The sequence below is a fragment of the Pongo abelii genome, chromosome 6 (genome assembly GCF_028885655.2).
Source record: "Pongo abelii isolate AG06213 chromosome 6, NHGRI_mPonAbe1-v2.0_pri, whole genome shotgun sequence".
In the NCBI taxonomy this organism is placed as follows: Eukaryota; Metazoa; Chordata; class Mammalia; order Primates; family Hominidae; genus Pongo; species Pongo abelii.
In genome coordinates, this window is record NC_071991.2 from 18,851,829 (window position 1) to 18,871,531 (window position 19,703).

At 46.3% G+C, this 19,703-nt stretch overlaps 1 protein-coding gene across 13 annotated transcripts in view; it reads left to right on the forward strand.

Annotated features, from left to right (window-relative positions):
- The window catches only part of AUTS2 (activator of transcription and developmental regulator AUTS2), a 1,192,438-nt gene extending 1,175,943 nt beyond the window's left edge, over nucleotides 1-16,495 (forward strand). For all 13 annotated transcript variants that reach the window (XM_054559157.2, XM_054559159.2, XM_054559150.2 and 10 more), the window contains 6 exons: nucleotides 737-808; nucleotides 5,205-5,346; nucleotides 8,560-8,637; nucleotides 9,565-9,648; nucleotides 10,789-11,011; nucleotides 13,350-16,495. In XM_054559157.2, the coding sequence (XP_054415132.1) occupies nucleotides 737-808; nucleotides 5,205-5,346; nucleotides 8,560-8,637; nucleotides 9,565-9,648; nucleotides 10,789-11,011; nucleotides 13,350-14,601 (1,851 nt within the window). In that variant the 3' untranslated portion in view covers nucleotides 14,602-16,495. The remainder of the gene's footprint in view (nucleotides 1-736; nucleotides 809-5,204; nucleotides 5,347-8,559; nucleotides 8,638-9,564; nucleotides 9,649-10,788; nucleotides 11,012-13,349) is intronic.
- The last annotated feature ends 3,208 nt before the right edge of the window (nucleotides 16,496-19,703 follow it).

Genomic DNA, 19,703 nt, shown 5'->3' on the forward strand with positions numbered 1-19,703 from the left:
CACTCCTTATAAAGCAAGACATGAAATAATTGGAGAGATATGGATTCAAATTCAACCCCAGAGGGTGGAGGATGGACTTGAGATCAGCAGAGGCCTAGAGAACAGGAAGGAAGGAATATTCTTCTCTTTGTTTCTTTCTTTAAACTTAGGAACAGCGCCCACCAACACGAATGGGTAGTTGACTCTTAGCATTTACGGTAACTGGGCTTCATTCAAAATGTGAATTTCTTTGTACCACTGTGGGGGTTAAAATAAAAACCACCACGGTCTTGCGGGAGGTTAGGACAGCTTCTGTACCCTCTCTTATTTTGATTTGACTCACAGACATTCACTAATGAGCTCTTCTGAACAGCTGATTTGCATTATAGCATGGCAGCATTTGTTAAGTAGGGCTTCCCACTCTACCAGGTCTGCCAGCTGGCACCAGAAAAGAAAGAGAAGAGACACAGAGTGGGATTCAGGCTTTTGCCATCTTGTCCTTGGTAACCAGGGAGGCCCTTGTCAATGCGGTTTTCTGAGTAGCAAGCCCACGTGGGGAGAGAGGGGGAGCTGGCTGTGACTCCCTTATGACTGGGCTCTGGAGAGCTGCTGATGGAAGGCAGTTGGAGAGTACAAAGCACTCTTGTTTCACGAAAAAAGCCTCTGCAGCCAAAATCTGCTGAAAGCTTTGGGGAAATTGAAGGTGGTTTTCTCTGAAATGTCTTCCTCCTAACCACGTTGCTCTTTCTTGTTCCAGAAACCAGGGAAGTGGTGTGCTATGCATGTTCACATCGCCTGGCAGATTTACCACCACCAACAGAAAGTCAAGGTCAGTCCGACCTTCTTGGTGTAGGGAAGAATGGGATGCGCATGTGAGTGTGTGATGTGCTCGGGAGAACCTGATTAAGGAGGCATTTAAAACACATTTTACAGACCCCTCGTTAGGAAGGATCAAGCCCCTCTTGGAAAAGCTACTCAGAAGTCTTATTTATTTATTTTTTCCTACAGTCAGGATCTCACTCTGTTGCCTAAGCTGGAGTACAAGGGGACAATCAATCATAGCTCACCACAGCCTTGAACTCCTGGGCTCATGTGATCCTTCCACCTCAGTCTCCCAAGCAGCTGAGACTGTAGGCATATACTACCATGCTTGGCTAATTTCTTGATTGTTTTTGTAGAGATGGGGGTCTCACTGTGTTGCCCAGGCTGGTCTCAGACTCCTGGCCCCAAGCAATTCTCCCACCTGAGCCTCCTAAGTAGCTGGGATTACAGTGCAAGCCACAGCAGCCAGCTCAGAAATCTTACTGTTAATTAGGGAAACCACCAGTGAAATTACAAAACAAAAGCAAACTGATAATGCCCTGGGGTTTTGTTCCCCTTTTTGATAATGTTGTCATTTTATTGATCCAAAGGGCTTGAATATGGATTAAATGCTAAAATAAAGCTTTTGGAAATAAAATTATAGTGACCAAGAATTAGAATACAGAAAATACTTTGCATCTGGGAAGAGCTGCAAATGAATGTTGGCTTTGGGTTTTTGTAAAACTAGTGACTGGTGCATTCTTTTCATTTTATGGCTGTGGGAAAATGGCAGAGTCATGTATGCCCTGTATGAAGATGATGCCACTGAACTGTCATTGGTCCTCCTGATGGTCAGTGCCAGGGGTTGGAATACAGTCAGTACTTGCAGGAGCCGCGTTCTGGCCAGTTACCTCACTGTCCAAAGATGATTTTTCCTTTTTGTCTATATTTTCATCATAGGGATGAACATATTCCATGTTCTGCTAGAACCTTTATGACTCAGTAGGGGAGAGATCGAGAACTTCTGCAAGTCCCTGGATACAGCATCAGCGCTTGGCTTAGGGAACAAAGTAACCGACAAGTCTGTATTTTACACTCTGGGTATTTATAGGCTATGTTACGATGCCTGCAAAAATGGGAGCAAACAAGCAATCAAGTAACTCCAATAAGCTTCACTTAATCCATTTCTTCATGAACAAGCTTTTAGTCCTAACAGCGTTTGGGAGTTCTCATGAAAGAAATACAGGAGACCAATGAGCCAGGAGACAGATAGAGCTCTTCATCACAGAAATGTTTTTAAAAGGGTTACGTGATTTTTAAAATAAAACAACCCAAGTTCCAGCCACTCTAGAGGCTGAGGCAGGAGAACCCCTTGAGCCTGGGAGTTTGAGTCCAGCCTGGGCAACATAGCAAGATCCCATCTCTAAAAAAAAAAAAGTAAAAAATAAAAACCCGGTTAAAAGTTAAGATGCAAACCTCAGTAAATGAGGTCACTAAGATATTTTGCTTTGGTTGTCAGATACCTGCTCTTTCTTATAACATGCCATCAGTGAGTTTGGCTCATTTGTACTTTATCGTTAGGGGAAGTTTAATTGGAAGCCTTGTGGTCTATCTTAGAAAATGTGTGTGCTTTGAAGAGCTAACTAGATTTTGATGATTAGTTCAATTCAGTTTTTGTTCTGGTTGATGTGGTTAGTGGAACGGTAGGTAAAGCACATCTTCCTTGTAACTTCTTTGGTTAAAAGCGATGAGGGATGTTGCACGTGCCACTTTAGCAACTTCTTTCCCATAAAAGTGTCCCCAGTGACTTAAACTTTCATTATCCCAATTCAATTAGAAAGACCTCTCGAACATGAGATAACTTCGTTCATTTTCCCTTTTCAGCAAACTGCTTGTAATCCCCAAGCTCCATTTTGCTTCATGGCCCTAAGTTGTGGTTAATGGAACTGTTCTATGTACCATGCAATATTAGCACTAAATAATTTGGCCACCAAATTAAAGGAGGTATTCAAAAGAATTTTATAGATTCATAGTGAATTAGAAGCTTGGTTTTGAGGCTTGGCTATTACTTGATAGTGGGACTTTCATTATAGCATTCCCAGTAGATTTGAGCAGAAATTGCATCTTCCCTTTCTCTGTAACGTTCATTTACGCATTCTTTTAGTCACTCACCCAGTATTTATTGAAAGAGCCTACGCCTGCAAGTTCCTTACTGTGCCGGGCTAGGGGCATGCGTCCTTCCTGGCGTCTAGTTGCTTAAGAGTTCAGTAATGAGGATCAGTTGTGTGTAAAAAGTGAAGAAAGTGTCCGTGTGCCCTCTTAACGGGTGGTGTCACTTCCAGCTGGAGGTGCACGGGTAGCTTTTGCTTTCAGTAGGGGTGATGAGTGAGTGGGACGTTGCCTTCAGCAGTAAGGGAACAGCAGACTTCCCTGTCTCGGATCCTCACGCCATGCTCTGTCAATATAGATGCCCCCTCATGGGACTTTGCTGTTGTACAGCAGGGCAAGGATCCCTCAGGACATGAGGGAGATTGAGCTGAGGCTAGAATGGGGCTAAAGGGGCTGAGAGCAACAGATGAGTCCGGGAAGCAGCCAGGCACAATGGCTCACGCCTCTAATCCAAGCACTTTGGGAAGCCAAGGCAAGCACTTTGGGATCACTTGAGCCCAGGAGTTCAAGACCAGCCTGGGCAACATAGAGAGACCTGTCTCTACCAAAATGAAAAAACATTAGCTGGGCATGGTGACATGCATCTGTAGTCCCAGCTACTCAGGAGACTAAGGCAAGAGGATGCAATGAACTATGATTGTGCCACTGCATTTCAGCCTGGGCAAAAGAGCAAGACCCTATCTATCTCTTAAAAAAAAAAAAAGAGTGAAAGTCAGAAGCAGGTACTAAGGGCAGTGAAAACCCAGGAGACTGATGGGGAAGAGGTCATAGCAAGGGAAAGTCAACTGGCAGCTTCAAGTCCCAGGACCCCAGGCCTTGGGAGCAGTGCTTATCCAAGGAGGTGTGAAGCCAGTTCAAAGAGAAAGCTGTCAAGAAACAAGGAGGTGGGGCAACTTTGAAACCATGCTGGTGCGAGGGCCTCCAGCCTAGAGAAGGATGCCAGGGGAAAAGATTGAGAGGAAGATTATGAACCAATTTCTACTGCCTAAGAGGATGGTAGGTGGAAAGATTAGCCTAAGGATAGATAAATAAGAGGAAACAGAGTGATTTCTGTCCATGATAAGAACTTCACACAAGAGTTTTTTTTTTTGTTTTTTTTTTTGTTTTTTTTTTTTTTTGGAGACAGCCTCGGTCACAGCAACCTCCGCCTCCTAGGTTCAAGCAATTCTCGTGCCTCAGCCTCCCCAGTCGCTGGGACAACAGGCGTGCACCACCACACCTGGCTGATTTTTTGTATTTTAGTAGAGACAGGGTTTCACCATGTTGCCCAGGCTGCTCTTCAACTCCTGAGCTCAGGCAGTCCACCCGCCTTGGCCTCCCAAAGTGCTGGGATTATGGTTTACTTGTCTGGATGGACCCCCCCACCTTCCTCAGGTAATTACAGGTAGTAGGAAGAGAAAGGACCTCTGTTAGTTAAATTAACACTCCTACTTTGTTTTTCTTTGTTATTATTGTATAACAGTGATCATTTGAAAGTTAGCTTATAGACATGCAAATATTTCTTCATAACTTTCAGTTACTAATGTACTGTGATCTATTAGAGTATGGCAAAGAGTCTTTAAACAATTAATTTATACAGCAGATTATTCATGCAGAATTCCTAATAAAATGAGCTTTAAAACACTATTATTTGAAACCTTACTAAAATGGGCCTTTACAGCAAAACAATGAACTACTCTGGGAGTGGTGGCAGTCTCCATAAGTAGGATATGGTTTTATTTCTCAAGCCATTAACCTTAAAGACCAAACACAGCTGGGTGCAGTGGCTCACACCTGTAATCCTAGCACTTTGGGAGACCGAGGTGGGCGGATCACTTGAGGTCAGGAGTTTGAGACCAGCCTGACCAACATGGTGAAACCCCATATCCACAAAAAATACGAAAATTAACTGGGCGTGCTGGGAGGCTGAGGCAGGAGAATCGCTTGAACCCAGGAGGCGGAGGTTGTAGTGAGCCAAGGTCGCACCACCGTACTCCAGCCTAGGCGGCAGAGTGAGGGAGACTCTGTCTCAAAAAAAAAAAAAAAAAGACCAAACACTAGTGTTGTCACTGGACATTTCTGGTGTAACAGGCACTACCGGCCCCTGCAGATCTGACATTTGAGGGTGAAACGGTTTTGGGTAGCTGCTTTCTCTCAGAATGTTTGTAAACTTGAACCCGAGTGCACCGTTCACAGTCTCCAACTCCAGCTCTTCACTAACACCTTTCTTCCTTGCTGTTGGCCTTGGGACCCTTACTGTTCCCCTTGCTGTGTAGAAACAGATGCAGTCAGACCCACATAAGCTGGACTTTGGACTGAAACCTGAGTTCTTGAGCCGCCCTCCAGGCCCCAGTCTCTTTGGAGCCATCCACCACCCCCATGACCTGGCACGGCCTTCAACTTTGTTCTCTGCCGCTGGTGAGTGTGGGTTTGGGTCGGGGGACAGAGCTGAGAAATGTACTTCTCAGGTAACTAAATAAATGAGGTTTGGGCTCTGAGCCGCCGCTCAGTCACCACCTACAAAAATACAGTTAATGCCAGCTTGCAAGGCAACATCTCAGCACATCCAGGGAGTTGGGAATCTTCATTGATACACTCTCTTTCATTAAAGGAAGAAGCAGAGATCATCTTTCCCTTACAGGGATTCACATTGCTTCGGTTCATTATTTGCTTCTATATTAAACCAGTATAACTCACAAGCATGTCAGTTGCTATTGACAAAGATCAGAAGGCTTGCAAGGGCAGATCGGAAGGAAACAATGCCAGGAATTATAGAAGGATGCGGTCGCCCTTAATACGGTGCCCACAGAGCACTGTAATTTTGCACCGGGATGCTCAGTCATGCTGTGTTTTAAAGTCCTGAGGATAAAGAAAGATGATTAAGGCAGTTGCCAGGAGTAGGGTCTGTGATAGGGAGGTTGGGCCACTCGGTTGCTGGTTTTCTCTGCTACAAAACGTAATACTATTGCCTGGTTGGTTATAGCGGTGGAAGAAATTTAGGAAACGGTGTAAACACCCAAGTGACCTGTTCATCAGATCTGTAATTCATTTAACCTCTGAGAATACACTGTCAAGTGTGCGTGTGGAAGGGGTGAGGTAGAGAGTGACGATTATGCTCATTCCTGCTCCAGGTACAAACAAAAGACAGTGGCTGTAAGGACTGTGTGGTGGATGAGAACAGCCCTCTTGGTATTAAGGGTTTCTTGTCATTCTGTCTTCTCTAAGGCTTTTTTAAGTGTAATTTCTGGCACACAGAGCTCTGCTCAGTTAACACTCAAAAATGATGGCATTGAGCTCATTCTGCTAATAACTTCATACCCACTATGCTAAGTAGAATTTATTCTTCTGGACGTAAGCAGTCAAGGGGCTCCCCATTTCTGATCCTTACGGGACAAGTCTTAACAGCCATCCTGCCAGCTGCCACCGCAGGCTTTTATCCAAGACTCACTGTTGGTGGACCTCTGGCTCTTCTGTTCAGGAAGAGGGAAGCACCCACATTGCAAGAAATCATCATTATAATGGGCCTTGCTACCAAAGCAAGTGAGTCCCCCCTGGAGGGTAGATGGAATTTGCTAAGGTCTCAGGTTTTTCTCTGTCAGTGCTGTCTAGGGACATATTTGAAGGCTCTGTTACCATGGCACCTAGGCTCCGAGACAGGGCTACATTAAGAGCAATTTTTGGAGAGAATAGATTTCTCTCTGGCTTCCATTTGAGCCAAGTGGATGAATTGGCTTCTTTTGCTTCAATAATTCTGGAACTGCAAGGCACCCCTGGGGGCCCTGGGCTCAGCAAAGCTCTGGTCTTCATTGAAGCATTAATTAGCTTGCACTACACAGACAGTATGTGGCCAAAATTTTATTTAGCCGACAGCACTGCTAACACCTGATGAATATCCTGGAATATATTCACTTGGTGGAGGCGGGGCATCATTTTTACACTTCCCAGGTGGAAAATAAGCCAGTATGCAGGGCTGAATAGATAACTCCTCAGGTGTCTTCCAATTCTGAACTACTGTGACCGGGATGATGTTCCTCCTGTGCTGAGTGGCTTCCTCTCCAAACCCAGGCCACAAGACTTTTGCAGCCCAGGGAACAGCAGTCCAAAACATAAATTGAGTTAACAGAGTGCAGACAGCAACGACCCCTACGTTTAATCCATTTTCCTAAGGGAATTTATATTTGTTTATAGGAACTTAGACAAAATGCAAAGGATTATGGAACAGTTATTAGTAAATTCTTTATCCAGGCCCTGTTTATACTTCCATTCTAGAATGTAACCTCCTTTAGCATAAGCAGTATGGGATTCAGCCCAAAATAGTTATTTGGTGAACCTTGTAACTGATTGTATAACTTGTACATACTTAAGAAATCCAGCCATTTTCATCTTGCTTTTGGGTGCTAATCCCACGAATATAAACTAAAGACTTCTTCGGATGACCCTGGCAAATCTCTCGTCTAGGACAATGCCTGCCTTCCAGGAAGCTAGCCTCCTTAGCTAGTAAGTAGCCTCGTATTAACAAGCCCATTTGGCTAGGACAATGCCTGCCTTCCAGGAAGCTAGCCTCCTTAGCTAGTAAGTAGCCTCGTATTAACAAGCCCATTTGGTGCCCTAAAGCCTTTAGAAATGTCCTTCCCTAATTCACATTTGCACACTCTCTTTCTCTCTCTCCTTCCTTTCCCGGCTTCCTTCAAGAACAGGAATAGAGGCATCTTCAAGAAGTACACATTAGGCAAAATACGGAGTAGAGGAGGAAATGTGGATCAAGGGAAAACTGAGGGAAACCACCAAATTAGACCTGAGTTTCCTGGCAGGCAAAGCAAAAACCTATCAGAGTCAGTCATAAGATTTTCAGTGCCCCAAAACATAAGAATCAGTCAGCCACCTTTTCCTGGCATTGAAAGTTGAGAGACATCAGAGGACTTCATCTCCTAAAACCTAACTGAGCTCACAATAATGAGTTTTATAGAGTCGGGCCTTATAGTATCCTTCGATGTGGGTGCATGCGAACTAACATACTCTTCCGGAGAAGGGATTCTGCAAGTCCCCAGAGCAGCGTAGCCAAGAACCACCCCTCCTGAGCCAGGGATGATAATGGGCTGGGTTTCTGGAAGTGTTTCTCAAAGTGAAAACTTGGTCCTCCGAGATGCTCTATGAGGAACGGATTCCATGACGAAATGTTCCCCTCTTAGAGAACGAAGGAGCCTATAAGCGTATTAATGGCTCTAAGAAGCCCTTCAGTAAAGAAACTTGCTTAGCTTTTTTTAATCCAGTATTTCTCCAAATTTACTTGGTTATAAAGCCCTCCTCCCATGACCCAGGGCAGTTATCTCTGTCTTTGTAATACTGTGTGTCATCGGCTTAAAAAATAAATACCTGTTTTTGGTGGCAGCCAGCCACGCTGGGAAAGAGAAAGAGGGATGATTGATTTTCTGCTTCCTGAAAAAAAAAAAAAAAAAAAAAAAAAAAACATTTTCTTTTACCCCGTGTCTTGCCTGCAGGGGCCTGGGTGGACTTCAGCCATGACCTCCCTTGAACATATTTTCTCACGGGGCCCTTAAGCTAGTAGAAGCCGGTTGCATCTTCTAAGTTGGATTTCTGTAAACTCTGGTTTTGTTATGTTTGACTTAACAGGTGCTGCACACCCAACTGGGACCCCTTTTGGGCCACCTCCTCATCACAGCAACTTCCTCAACCCTGCTGCCCACCTAGGTGAGTCACCCAAAATAATGAGAACTGAGGTGTGTGCTTCAGGCAACCCAACCCTGCTGTGTTTACCATGCTCCCGCTGCTCCTCCGGGCAAGCTGGTGGGAGTCCCAGATACCCTGCTTACCACTTAAGGCAGGAGATGGTGCTCTCTTAGGAGTTTCAATACATCCCATCCAGCTTCCAGATTTCATCTCTTACACCGCATTCTTTCGGTAGTAGAGCTGTGCTCAGCAGTGGTTCCGCCTGAACTTACTTACCATGGTGCAGTGGGTGAGAGCTATTCCTTGGTATCTCAGGGAATCCGAGTTTACAACAGCCTGTTCCTGCCCATTGGAAGAAGATGGTGAGCTCTTGCCCCATAGCAAAGGTCACCTCTAGGGAGCGGAAAGAAACACAAGCTGACGTTACGGAGAGGAGTTACTCTACCTCTCACTGCCCCGATAAATGGGTCTCTTCCTAATAAAGGTGCATGCTTTGTGTGGCCTTTGTGTATGCGATCCCATCTGCAAGTGTACAGGCAGATGCAGGCACTGGCTCGCACAACATCAGGGCATATCACAGGCGCGCCCTCAGAGTTTCATCATGGATTCAGATGCCACCTCCTTTCTGTTCTGTTAGAATCTGCAGAGTGCATTCCTGGCAGAGGCGAGACTGGGCAGGAAGGCAAGTTAGTACATCCTGGCTTGAGTAGCGTCCCCACTGGGCAAAGGAAGAGTAATGCAAAATACACAGTTGTAGAAGAAGAGTCCTCAAATATTTTGCTAACCCAGTGCCTAAATCCAAGTGTAATGAAAACCTTTTACACCATCCGGTAGGAAAAGTGGGACAGGCCAGGTGGGGGTGTAGAGAGGGCCCTGCTCCCAGGAAGCTCTGGGTTCCTCTCTCAGCAGAGCCCCTGACCATTTCCTTCTTCCCCATCTTGTTTGCAGAGCCTTTTAATCGGCCGTCTACATTCACAGGCCTAGCAGCAGTTGGTGGCAATGCCTTCGGGGGACTTGGAAATCCTTCCGTTAGTGAGTACCTCTAACTTTTAAAAATCTGCCTTGGACTTTTTATCTCCTGTGATCTGCATATGGCTCAAGACCTTTCTAGAGAAAAGGAAACTATGCCCTGGGGGGACCAGTGTAGGTTATATCACTGCAAAAGCAGGCCTTCACAGTGGGGTGAGGGGGAAGTGTGCAGAGCTACCACTGTGAGAGTGGCCCCCTGTGGCTATCCAGTTCTGAGGGGCAGGAACGGCAGTGTAGTTGATGACCACAGAGAGTTTACTCAAGTGCGGAGTTTCATCCACATCCCATCTCTGCTCTCCAAGATTTTGGCTGCAGCTCACATTAGAAATGAAAGCAGTAGTTACATTTCATCTTGCCCGTGGCATTCGTGGAACTGAAAAAAGCACAATGAAAAATAGCAGGAAGACAATACCAGGCTTGGGATAATCAAGATTTGGCAACATCTTATTCTCCATCATCTAGGAGGACTCTGCAGTTTTCTACTATTAAAAAAGCCCATCTCGATTAGGAGAAGAATTACAACCCCATCTCACGTTCTAAACATTAGTATTTAGTTGCTGAATATGCAAATTATTTTCTTTCATGCTATATACCATATATTCCGGGTACAGGAAGAGCTAAAACGTGTCTCTGAGCATACCATCACAGGTCGGTCTTTATTTAAAACACAGGAAGGAGACCTGTGTGTCTGGTGAGGGCAAGGTCCTGTCTGGTCTCTGGTGACGCTTGAGAGGGCCGCGGTGGGTAGAGGAGACGGTGACTTCTACTGTGAATTAATTTAGAATTATTAATCCAAATCCCACCATCATAACACACTCTTCTGCATGCCTGGAACTTCTGCATGCACCAGATACGTTGAATTAGGTCATCTCAATACCCATTTGGTCCCTTTTCCTTTTTAATTTCCCCTGCCCCCACCTTTGCTTTTGGTTTTAAAAAGAAAAAAAAGCTGTGAGCTACCTCTCCAGTGTAGGACAAGACTTCCTCTAATGAATTTGTTAATCTCCTTTCCTTTTCCAGCTCCCAATAATATGTATTCATTTTAACTCTGAATGCTGTTAAAAGTTTTTTGGTAAGTACCTTCATTACAGCAGATTATATAATTTCTCTTAAACCTTTTTGTTCTCCACTTCACCATTTCAGCACCCAACTCAATGTTCGGCCACAAGGATGGCCCCAGTGTGCAGAACTTTAGCAACCCTCACGAACCCTGGAACCGGCTGCACCGAACGCCTCCGTCGTTCCCGACCCCTCCGCCCTGGCTGAAGCCAGGGGAGCTGGAGCGCAGCGCGTCCGCTGCAGCTCATGACAGAGATAGAGATGTAGATAAACGAGACTCATCTGTTAGTAAAGATGACAAAGAAAGGTACGGAAAGAAACTGCTCTCGAGTCCCCACGGGGGAGCCTGCTCTGTGCCAAGTACCAGTGGAACCGGCCGCCCACCCTCCCTGTCCCAGCCTCGTGCTTTAGCCACCCCGGTAGCCTCAGCTCCTCCCCACAGCCAGTGCCGCAGCCCCTCGCAGTCCCCATGGCCCGTAGCATACGGTGACCGTAGGAGATAGCAGAGCTAGTGACAGATTCCTGTCTCAGTCGCAGTTATACATCAGCACGTCCCAAGTCCCTGTTAGCGTGTCCAAACAGAAGTCTTTCTCTAGAAGACAGGGAGTTGGAGCTTCGGGCCAGACACACATAGCATGAATCAATTCCATATTTGCTTTCAAGTCCGTGCAGTCCATTAAACCATCCATAGGTTTTTCTCGCTCTTTTCCTCTTTTTGTTTTCTTTTAGAAAGCCATGTTTGCATTGCCTCATCATATTTTTCTCAAATTTTGTTCAAACTCAAAGCCTGGGGCTCACAGATGACTAATAAAATTTTACTCACCTAGATGTAGAGAAACGTCGACAAACAGTTTTGGTTTGGTTTTGGTTTCACTAGTGGATAATTTTGTTAACCGTTGTCTCTGCACTTGGTAACCCATGCCTAAAAAAAAAAAAAAAAAGTAGCGTTAAAGAGGGAATGTCTTGCAATATTTTTTCCAAAGAATATCATACGCATTCTTGACAAAAATGTCTCTTTTTTTCTTTCTCTCTTTAGGCTATTTTCAGTTTAAATGAACTGATAAGGAATGCACAAATATGCTTGACAGAAAATACCTAATCCCAATTTCCTTACAGTACTTAGGATTCAAATTTGATCCGAATCTTTAATGTTTCTTTTCTTTGTATACCGTGTATGTATGTGTGTGTGTATATCCTAGTAATTTCAAAGAATTCAACTTTGCAGGCTCTAAATGAGGCAGATTAGTGGATACCCATCAGAGGCCATCATGCTGACTGATGAAAGAAAAAGACGAATTTTCCTTCAAGGCAGTATGATAACAGTCTCTTAACCACTGGGAGGAATGTTTATGACATTCAGCTCTGAGCTGTGAACTACCAAAATGAGGCACGCCTAGCAACGTAACCTGGCCGACCCTAGGCCACGAGCTCTCTGTAGCCTGTCACCAGGTGCAGTGCAGGATGTGGTCACCAGCCCTTTGCGTGTTTTTCTGGATGGCGTCAAAATGGCCTCTTGGATTAAAGTCAGGAAGCTTAATAAATAAAATATACTTTTCTTCCATACTTCCCTTAAAAGTTATTCTTCTTCTCTGCATGTGGGCAGGAAACAGCCCTTATAGGGGAGCCTCCTGAATTCTCTCACAGTGGTCCTCTGATCCTTGCACACCAGCACCAAGCCAGCATGGCAGCCTGCCGCTCTCCTCAACTTTGCCATATCTGTCTCGGCACCATCCGTAAGACTTGCCTGGTCTTAGTTTTAACTCAAGTTTTACCTTATTGTCATTCCATTTGTTTTTGCATTTTCTGCCCAATACTCTTGAGCCCCCATCCAAGACAGATCTCTAAAATTCTTGTCTCGTGTTTTCACTCACAGCTGCTCTCTCAAATTGTTTTCAATGTCCCCATGAGGTTTTGTGTTTAGGGAGACCTGCTTTTCCTACTGCCTTCCCTCCGTCTTCTCATCAGACTTTGGCTTTCTTATCCCATCTGGTGCACAAGTGCTCTCTGCAACCCAAAAGTCCTCCAACTGTGGCTTCCTTTTGAGCCTTTCTCACATGCTGTGTCTTGGAGATGGCTCTGTAGCCACGTTCTTTGCTCTGAAACTGGTCACTTGTCCTTGTAAGGAGCAAGAGACACTGATGTTGAACCCTTTCTGTGACACTGATGTTGAACCCTTTCTTCCACTGGTTCTGTGTTGCAAAGTTGGAAGAAAAGTGATGCTGGGCGTTGGGCTCTGAAAACGTGATTCTTAACACTAGATGATCCCGAGAGTCCAGACAGTGGGGCTGGATTGCCACATCACTGCCTTATTTACCACATGCAGCCATCTTGGCTTTCTGGAAGCTCTTCTTCTGTGCTCTTGGTTGAGGCTCTTAACATGCAGAGAGATTCTTGCTCCCGGCAGACTCCCCCTCACCCTCATCCCTGGTCCGTCTACCCCATTAAGCTTCCTCTAAAATCTAGGTAAGTAGGATGAGGGTGGCTGGCTCTGCCCTGCCCAGGGCATGGCCGCTGCCTTGGCGACCATGGGAAGCAGCCCCCAACCTGTCCTCTTCACACCACCATTTCACCCACAGCCCCTGGCCTCGCCGACTCGCCGGTTTCATTTCATCTGCGTCCTTGTCTTCCTCCCCTCTCTCCCCCAGGGAAAGCGTCGAGAAGAGACACTCCAGCCACCCTTCACCAGCACCTATCCTCCCGGTGAATGCCCTGGGACATACCCGCAGCTCCACTGAACAGATCCGGGCTCATCTGAACACTGAGGTTCGGGAGAAGGACAAACCCAAAGAGAGGGAGAGAGACCACTCGGAATCCCGCAAGGACCTGGCCGCCGACGAGCACAAGGCGAAAGAGGGCCACCTGCCCGAGAAGGACGGGCACGGCCACGAGGGGCGCGCCGCGGGCGAAGAGGCCAAGCAGCTGGCCCGGGTGCCGTCTCCCTACGTGCGGACCCCGGTGGTGGAGAGTGCCAGGCCCAACAGCACCTCGAGCCGGGAGGCCGAGCCGCGCAAGGGTGAGCCGGCCTACGAGAACCCCAAGAAGAGCTCCGAGGTGAAGGTGAAGGAGGAGCGGAAGGAAGACCACGACCTGCCTGCAGAGGCCCCGCAGACCCACCGGGCCTCGGAGCCGCCGCCTCCCAACTCCTCGTCCAGCGTGCACCCGGGGCCCCTGGCCTCGATGCCCATGACGGTGGGGGTGACGGGCATTCACCCCATGAACAGCATCAGCAGCCTGGACAGGACTCGCATGATGACCCCCTTCATGGGCATCAGCCCCCTCCCGGGCGGAGAGCGCTTTCCGTACCCTTCTTTCCACTGGGACCCCATCCGGGACCCCTTGAGGGATCCTTACCGAGAGCTTGACATTCACCGGAGAGACCCGCTGGGCAGGGACTTCCTGCTAAGGAACGACCCGCTCCACCGGCTCTCGACTCCCCGGCTGTACGAAGCCGACCGCTCCTTCAGGGACCGGGAGCCTCACGACTACAGCCACCACCACCACCACCACCACCACCACCCGCTGTCTGTGGACCCTCGGCGGGAGCACGAGCGGGGAGGCCACCTGGACGAGCGGGAGCGCCTGCACATGCTCAGAGAAGACTACGAGCACACGCGGCTCCACTCCGTGCACCCCGCCTCCCTCGACGGACACCTCCCCCACCCCAGCCTCATCACCCCGGGACTCCCCAGCATGCACTATCCCCGCATCAGCCCCACCGCGGGCCACCAGAACGGACTCCTCAACAAGACCCCTCCGACAGCAGCGCTGAGCGCACCTCCCCCGCTCATCTCCACGCTGGGGGGCCGCCCGGTCTCTCCCAGAAGGACGACTCCTCTGTCCGCAGAGATAAGGGAGAGGCCCCCTTCCCACACGCTAAAGGATATCGAGGCCCGATAAGCCGAGAACAGGAGCAAGAACGAGGAAGAAGAAACCTAGGCAGACACCAGGCCAGACTTGAGAGAGAGAACTCCTGCATGGCTCACACAGACTGGGGGGGAAAGCCCCACCCCTTCCCCTTGTAAAAAATGTATAGACTCAGTGCACATTTTGAAATGTTTTGTATATTATATGTTGAGATTTTTCAGATCTTTTAGCCCAGTCACATGTTCTCACGTCTCCTACTTTTTGTTTCTCGTATAAAACTTTTTGATTTGAACCAAAACAGTGAAGATGACAACACACACCAATTGGATGATAATTGGGGGGTGGGGAGGGGCGGGGGCGGGTGGGGAAGTCCACGCCATCCATCATGCAAAATTCTTTCAGATGAGGTGGAAGGCCATGTACATAGTTGTTATGTAAAAAGAGATTGCTTCATGAGCTAATGGTTCATATATGCAAAAGGGTAAGATGAAAGCTTTACTTTGTACAAATGTAAATAGATAAAGATTAAGTAACATAATACATTAATACTTCTTAAAATGTGCTATTTGCAAACTTACTTAATATCAGTGAACACAGTCGGCTAAGGCTGTGTTCCCATATATTGTTATAGACAGCTAAACCCTTCAACTATGCAATGAATGTTCGGGCTTTTCACAAAAGCCCACCTAACTCAAAGGAGCCTTTTCAAATCCATTTACAACATACTTACTTAAGGTCATATTTTCCCTGAACAAGCGCTTACGTGATATGACTCTGTTTTCCTTGCTTGTTTTTTTTCAAACGGAGAAACATCTTGTTTTGCAAATTGGACCCCAGGCTGGAACTTAGCATCTGAAGTTGCCGCTTGTGGGCTCTGGGGGAAAGTGTAGCCCCGGAGAGGTAACTGAGGACATGAGCAACCGGTGCCAGGGAGGGTGGGATTTGCCAGATGCCAAAATCAGGGGACGGGTGGTGGTGTCTGTCAGACACACACAGGTCGCCAGTGACTTCACACACACCTCATGTGAGAACCATGCCTTTTTTAGTGTGTCGTATTTCATACCTGTACACACTTCCTCGTTTTGTAATGAGATTTACTTACACCCAAACAGATCCTGAAAGAAAGCTTCAAGTTTTCTCAGATGATGGATATGTTTTCACTGTATTCAATAACTGACGGATGTAAGGTGCACGTTTCCCGACGTGACGCACTGTATTCCAGCTGGTCATCGAGTCCGGGAACAGCCGTAACAGGTCAACCTTGTGGAGCCATTGCGAGTTAGAGGGTGAAAGATGGCGGAAAAAAAGTCTTGTGTGTGAGTGTGTTTTTTGAGTTTGCATCAATCTTAATGTCTCTTCATAATACTTTTATAATACATTAAGCCTCTTGTCTACATATTTGGAGAGAATATGACTTTACTAGCAGAGAAATACAATATATCTTGTCTACTGGACTGTAAAATATATGTATGAAATAAAATTAGTTCCATTTGGTCTTCTAGTATATTAAAGTGCTATCTGACGTTGTTATCCTGTTTTTGCAAAAAAAAAAAAAAAAAAAAGTTAACTACAGACCATTGTTTCTAATAAGCAGAGAGATCTATTTTAGTAGTAAACTGAAGGTTTAGTTGTGAGCTTCAGATTTTGTGAACTCCAGATGTTGTGCGGTGTTTTTTTTTTTTTTTTAAGACAACAACTAAAAAAAAATCCAAGGAATATGTACACTGGAACTGTAGTGGTAGCTTTCAGTATTGTAAAGAGATTGTTCTATACGGACCTTTTTGCTGTTTATCCTGTATGTAATAAAGTCCTTTCTAGATCCTATGTGAAAAGAAAAGTGAAGCAACTGAATCTTCAGCATGTTCTCATCGGCGGAGCCTTCTTGTGTAATGTAAACTGTGCCATGTTATTAAAAAATGTGAACTAAGCTTCCAGCTGCTTGTTTGTGTGAGGTGACCATCATTACCTTAGGGAAGAAGCCATACCTGTACAAGACCGGGCTCTTGAAAAGAAACACCTCGAACCCAGCCCGTGTGAGAACAGAAGGCTCACCTGCAGTGGCTGACCACCCTACCCAACTCGGTTAGTGTCTCACCAATTCGTTACTGTAAACATTTGCACCCCACACAGTCGCTTGTGGTTTGTTTTGTTTTTTTTGGGGGGGGGGGTGTTCTGTTAGTTTTTTGTATGTCCAAGATACTGTGAAAGTCAGGTACTTCTGGATTTTGTAGACGTTTGTACAGTGTGGGCCACATTAGCCAGTTCTGTTTGTGCCTCTGAGCTACTTCAAAACTCAGCGAAAGTGTTTGCTTTTCCAGCAGTGATGAGAAATCTGACCTAGGGCCTGTGACAACAGTTTTTGCTTGCTCGTTCTATTGCATTTCAATCTGTGGACTCGGTCAGTCATATGTTACTTAAGACCTTGCAGGTTTTTTTTTTTTCCTGTCATAGCTTTTTCTTTTAATTACGTGGTGTAGTCCTCATCAGTTTGCAGTCTCCCTGTCCTCTAAAATCTGTTTTTTTTTTTCCATGATGTTAAAAAAAAGTTAAATTTTCTTGTACCGACCTGATGAAATTGCTATTTGGATGAGATTGTTTGCATGAGTGTTTGTATGTTACTAGGGAAAAAGCAAAAGCAGTTCAAGTTAGCCAGATCTGGGTAGCTGCTGAATGGGAATCAGAATAGAAATGTTCAGAAATTGGCGGGGGGCAGATCTGTGGTTGGCGAGTGCTGTGGACTCCCGTGGTTTCACAGGGGCATCTGAGAAGTGCATCCAAGGCACTGGAAAAGTCAGTCCAGGGTGAGAAAAGGGCACTGAGAAGTCGGTCCAGTTGCAGACATCCGCTAATCTGGGCAGAGCAGTGACTTCTTGAATAAAAGCCCATTTCACTCAGCCCTGTTTTCCTATGTTAATAACTGACTCCAAACTGGAAAAAATAAGGAAGAAAAACCCAGTGGATTGGAAAACATGATAAACACTGTGTTTTTCCAAATCAGGCACTTCTCAGGGCCCTGCAGACAGTAGCAGTGGCACCTTGCTTTGCTATTTTTCACTGCTCCAATTGTACACCTATTTTGACGTCGCCATCTGCAATGTCAGAACGTAGGAGAGTCAAGCTCTCAAATCAGCCACGGTATCTAATCCCCAGGGCTTCATTCATCTCACCCTCTGCATATTTTCCCCCTAATTACGCTCAGCTCCTCGGCACTGATGGGTACCAGCACCAATTTGATTTCCTGCTAACCTATAGATGCTCTAATTATCTCCCCCATCTTTGACTGACAATGATCTTGTTACCTTCTAATGGTACATGACAGGTAAAATAGCGAATATAATGATGCAATAATTAACCACTTTGGATGGATATTTGCCACAGCATTTGCTATTTATCCATTTTTCTGCCTCAATCAAGGTAGATGAGGGGAAATAAGACGCAATTGTTGACATTCTTTACATATGTAGCATAAAAAGAAGTTGAAGACAGAATTTTGCAGTGCAGATAGCCGTGTACTTGTGGGGTGCCCAAGGCCTTGTGTGTCTGTAATTCGTGCTGGAAAACAAATTAGGCCTCAGTGGCATTAAATCAGTTGAAGAAAAGAGGATAACAAATGTAACCTGGGCTTTTTCATATGTTATTTTTAAAATTCTGTCATCCTTTTTGTCTGTGCATTTCTGATTTTTTTTTTTTTTTTTTTTTTTTTTTTGAGACTGAGTCTCGTTCTGTTCCCTAGGCTGGAGTGCAGTGGCATCATCACGGCTCACTGCAGCCTCCACCTCCCGGGTTCAAGTGATTCTCCTGCCTCAGTCTCCCGCATAGCTGGAACTACATACAGGCGCCCACCACGCCCAGCTAATTTTGCTGTTTTTAGTAGAAACGGGGTTTCACCATGTTGGCCAGGCTGGTCTCAAACTCCTGGCCTCAAGTGATCTTCCCGCCTCGGCCTCCCGAAGTGCTGGGATTACAGGTATGAGCCACCACGCCCGGCCTGAAAAATTCTTAAACATACAAAGTTTTCTTGCAATAAAATAGGGTTATTTTCCGGATAAGAAATTATATTATCTAAGGCTGTCAATTCGACAATATGAAAGTGCTAGTCTTTGCCACTGTCACAGATACTAAGCTAAGGTTTTCGTATCTCACGCCCAGAATGCTGCAAGTTCCTAATGATGAGCTTGAGGGGAAGGAGTCCTTGGGTCACCATCATGGGGGCTGAATCCACTCCTTGTGCCTTCACGGTTGGTGACCCCGCGCACAAAGAGCCTCTTTGGAACTCAGTTTCTTAATGTGCAAAGTGACACAATCTCAACAAAATGAAGCCTAAAAACATGAAGGTCATAAGCCCAAAATTCATCAGCATGGCGTGGATGGAATTTTGCTGTGTGCCGTCCCAAGGTTTATAGAAATTGCGGACTGGGTAGAGAATGGCCCACAGCCCACACAAAAAGGAAAATAACTTTTTCTAAAACTTTAGTGGCAGCCAGGCAGGGTGGCTCACACCTGTAATCCCAGCACTTTGGGAGGCCGAGGCGGGTGGATCACTTGAGGTCAGGAGTTCGAGACCAGCCTGGCCAACATGGTGAAACCCTGTCTCTACTAAAAATACAAAAATAAGTTGGGTATGGTGGCGGGCACCTGTAATCCCAGCTACTCGGGATGCTGAGGCAGGAGAATCGCTTGAACCTGAGGAGAGGAGGCTGCAGTGAGCCAAGATCACGCCACTGCACTCCACCCTGGGCGACAGAGTGAGACCCTGTCTCTAAAACAAGCAAGGCCAGGCATGGTGGCTCATGCCTGTAATCCCAGCACTTTGGGAGGCCAAGGCGGGAGAATCCCGAGGTCAGGAGTTCAAGACCAGCCTGGTCAACATGGTGAGACCCCCGTCTCTACTAAAAATACAAAAACAGCTGGGCATAGTGGCGGCTGCCTGTAATCCCAACTACTCGGGAGGCTGAGGCAGGAAAACCGCTTGAACCCCGGAGGCGGAGGTTGCAGTGAGCTGAGATCACGCCACTGCACTCCAGCCCAGTGACAGGGTGAGACTCTGTCTAAAACAAACAACAACAAAAAACTTTAGTGGCTAAAGATTCTTGCTAAAGATTTGCTGAAATGTTTGGCAAGTACAAAGGGAATGA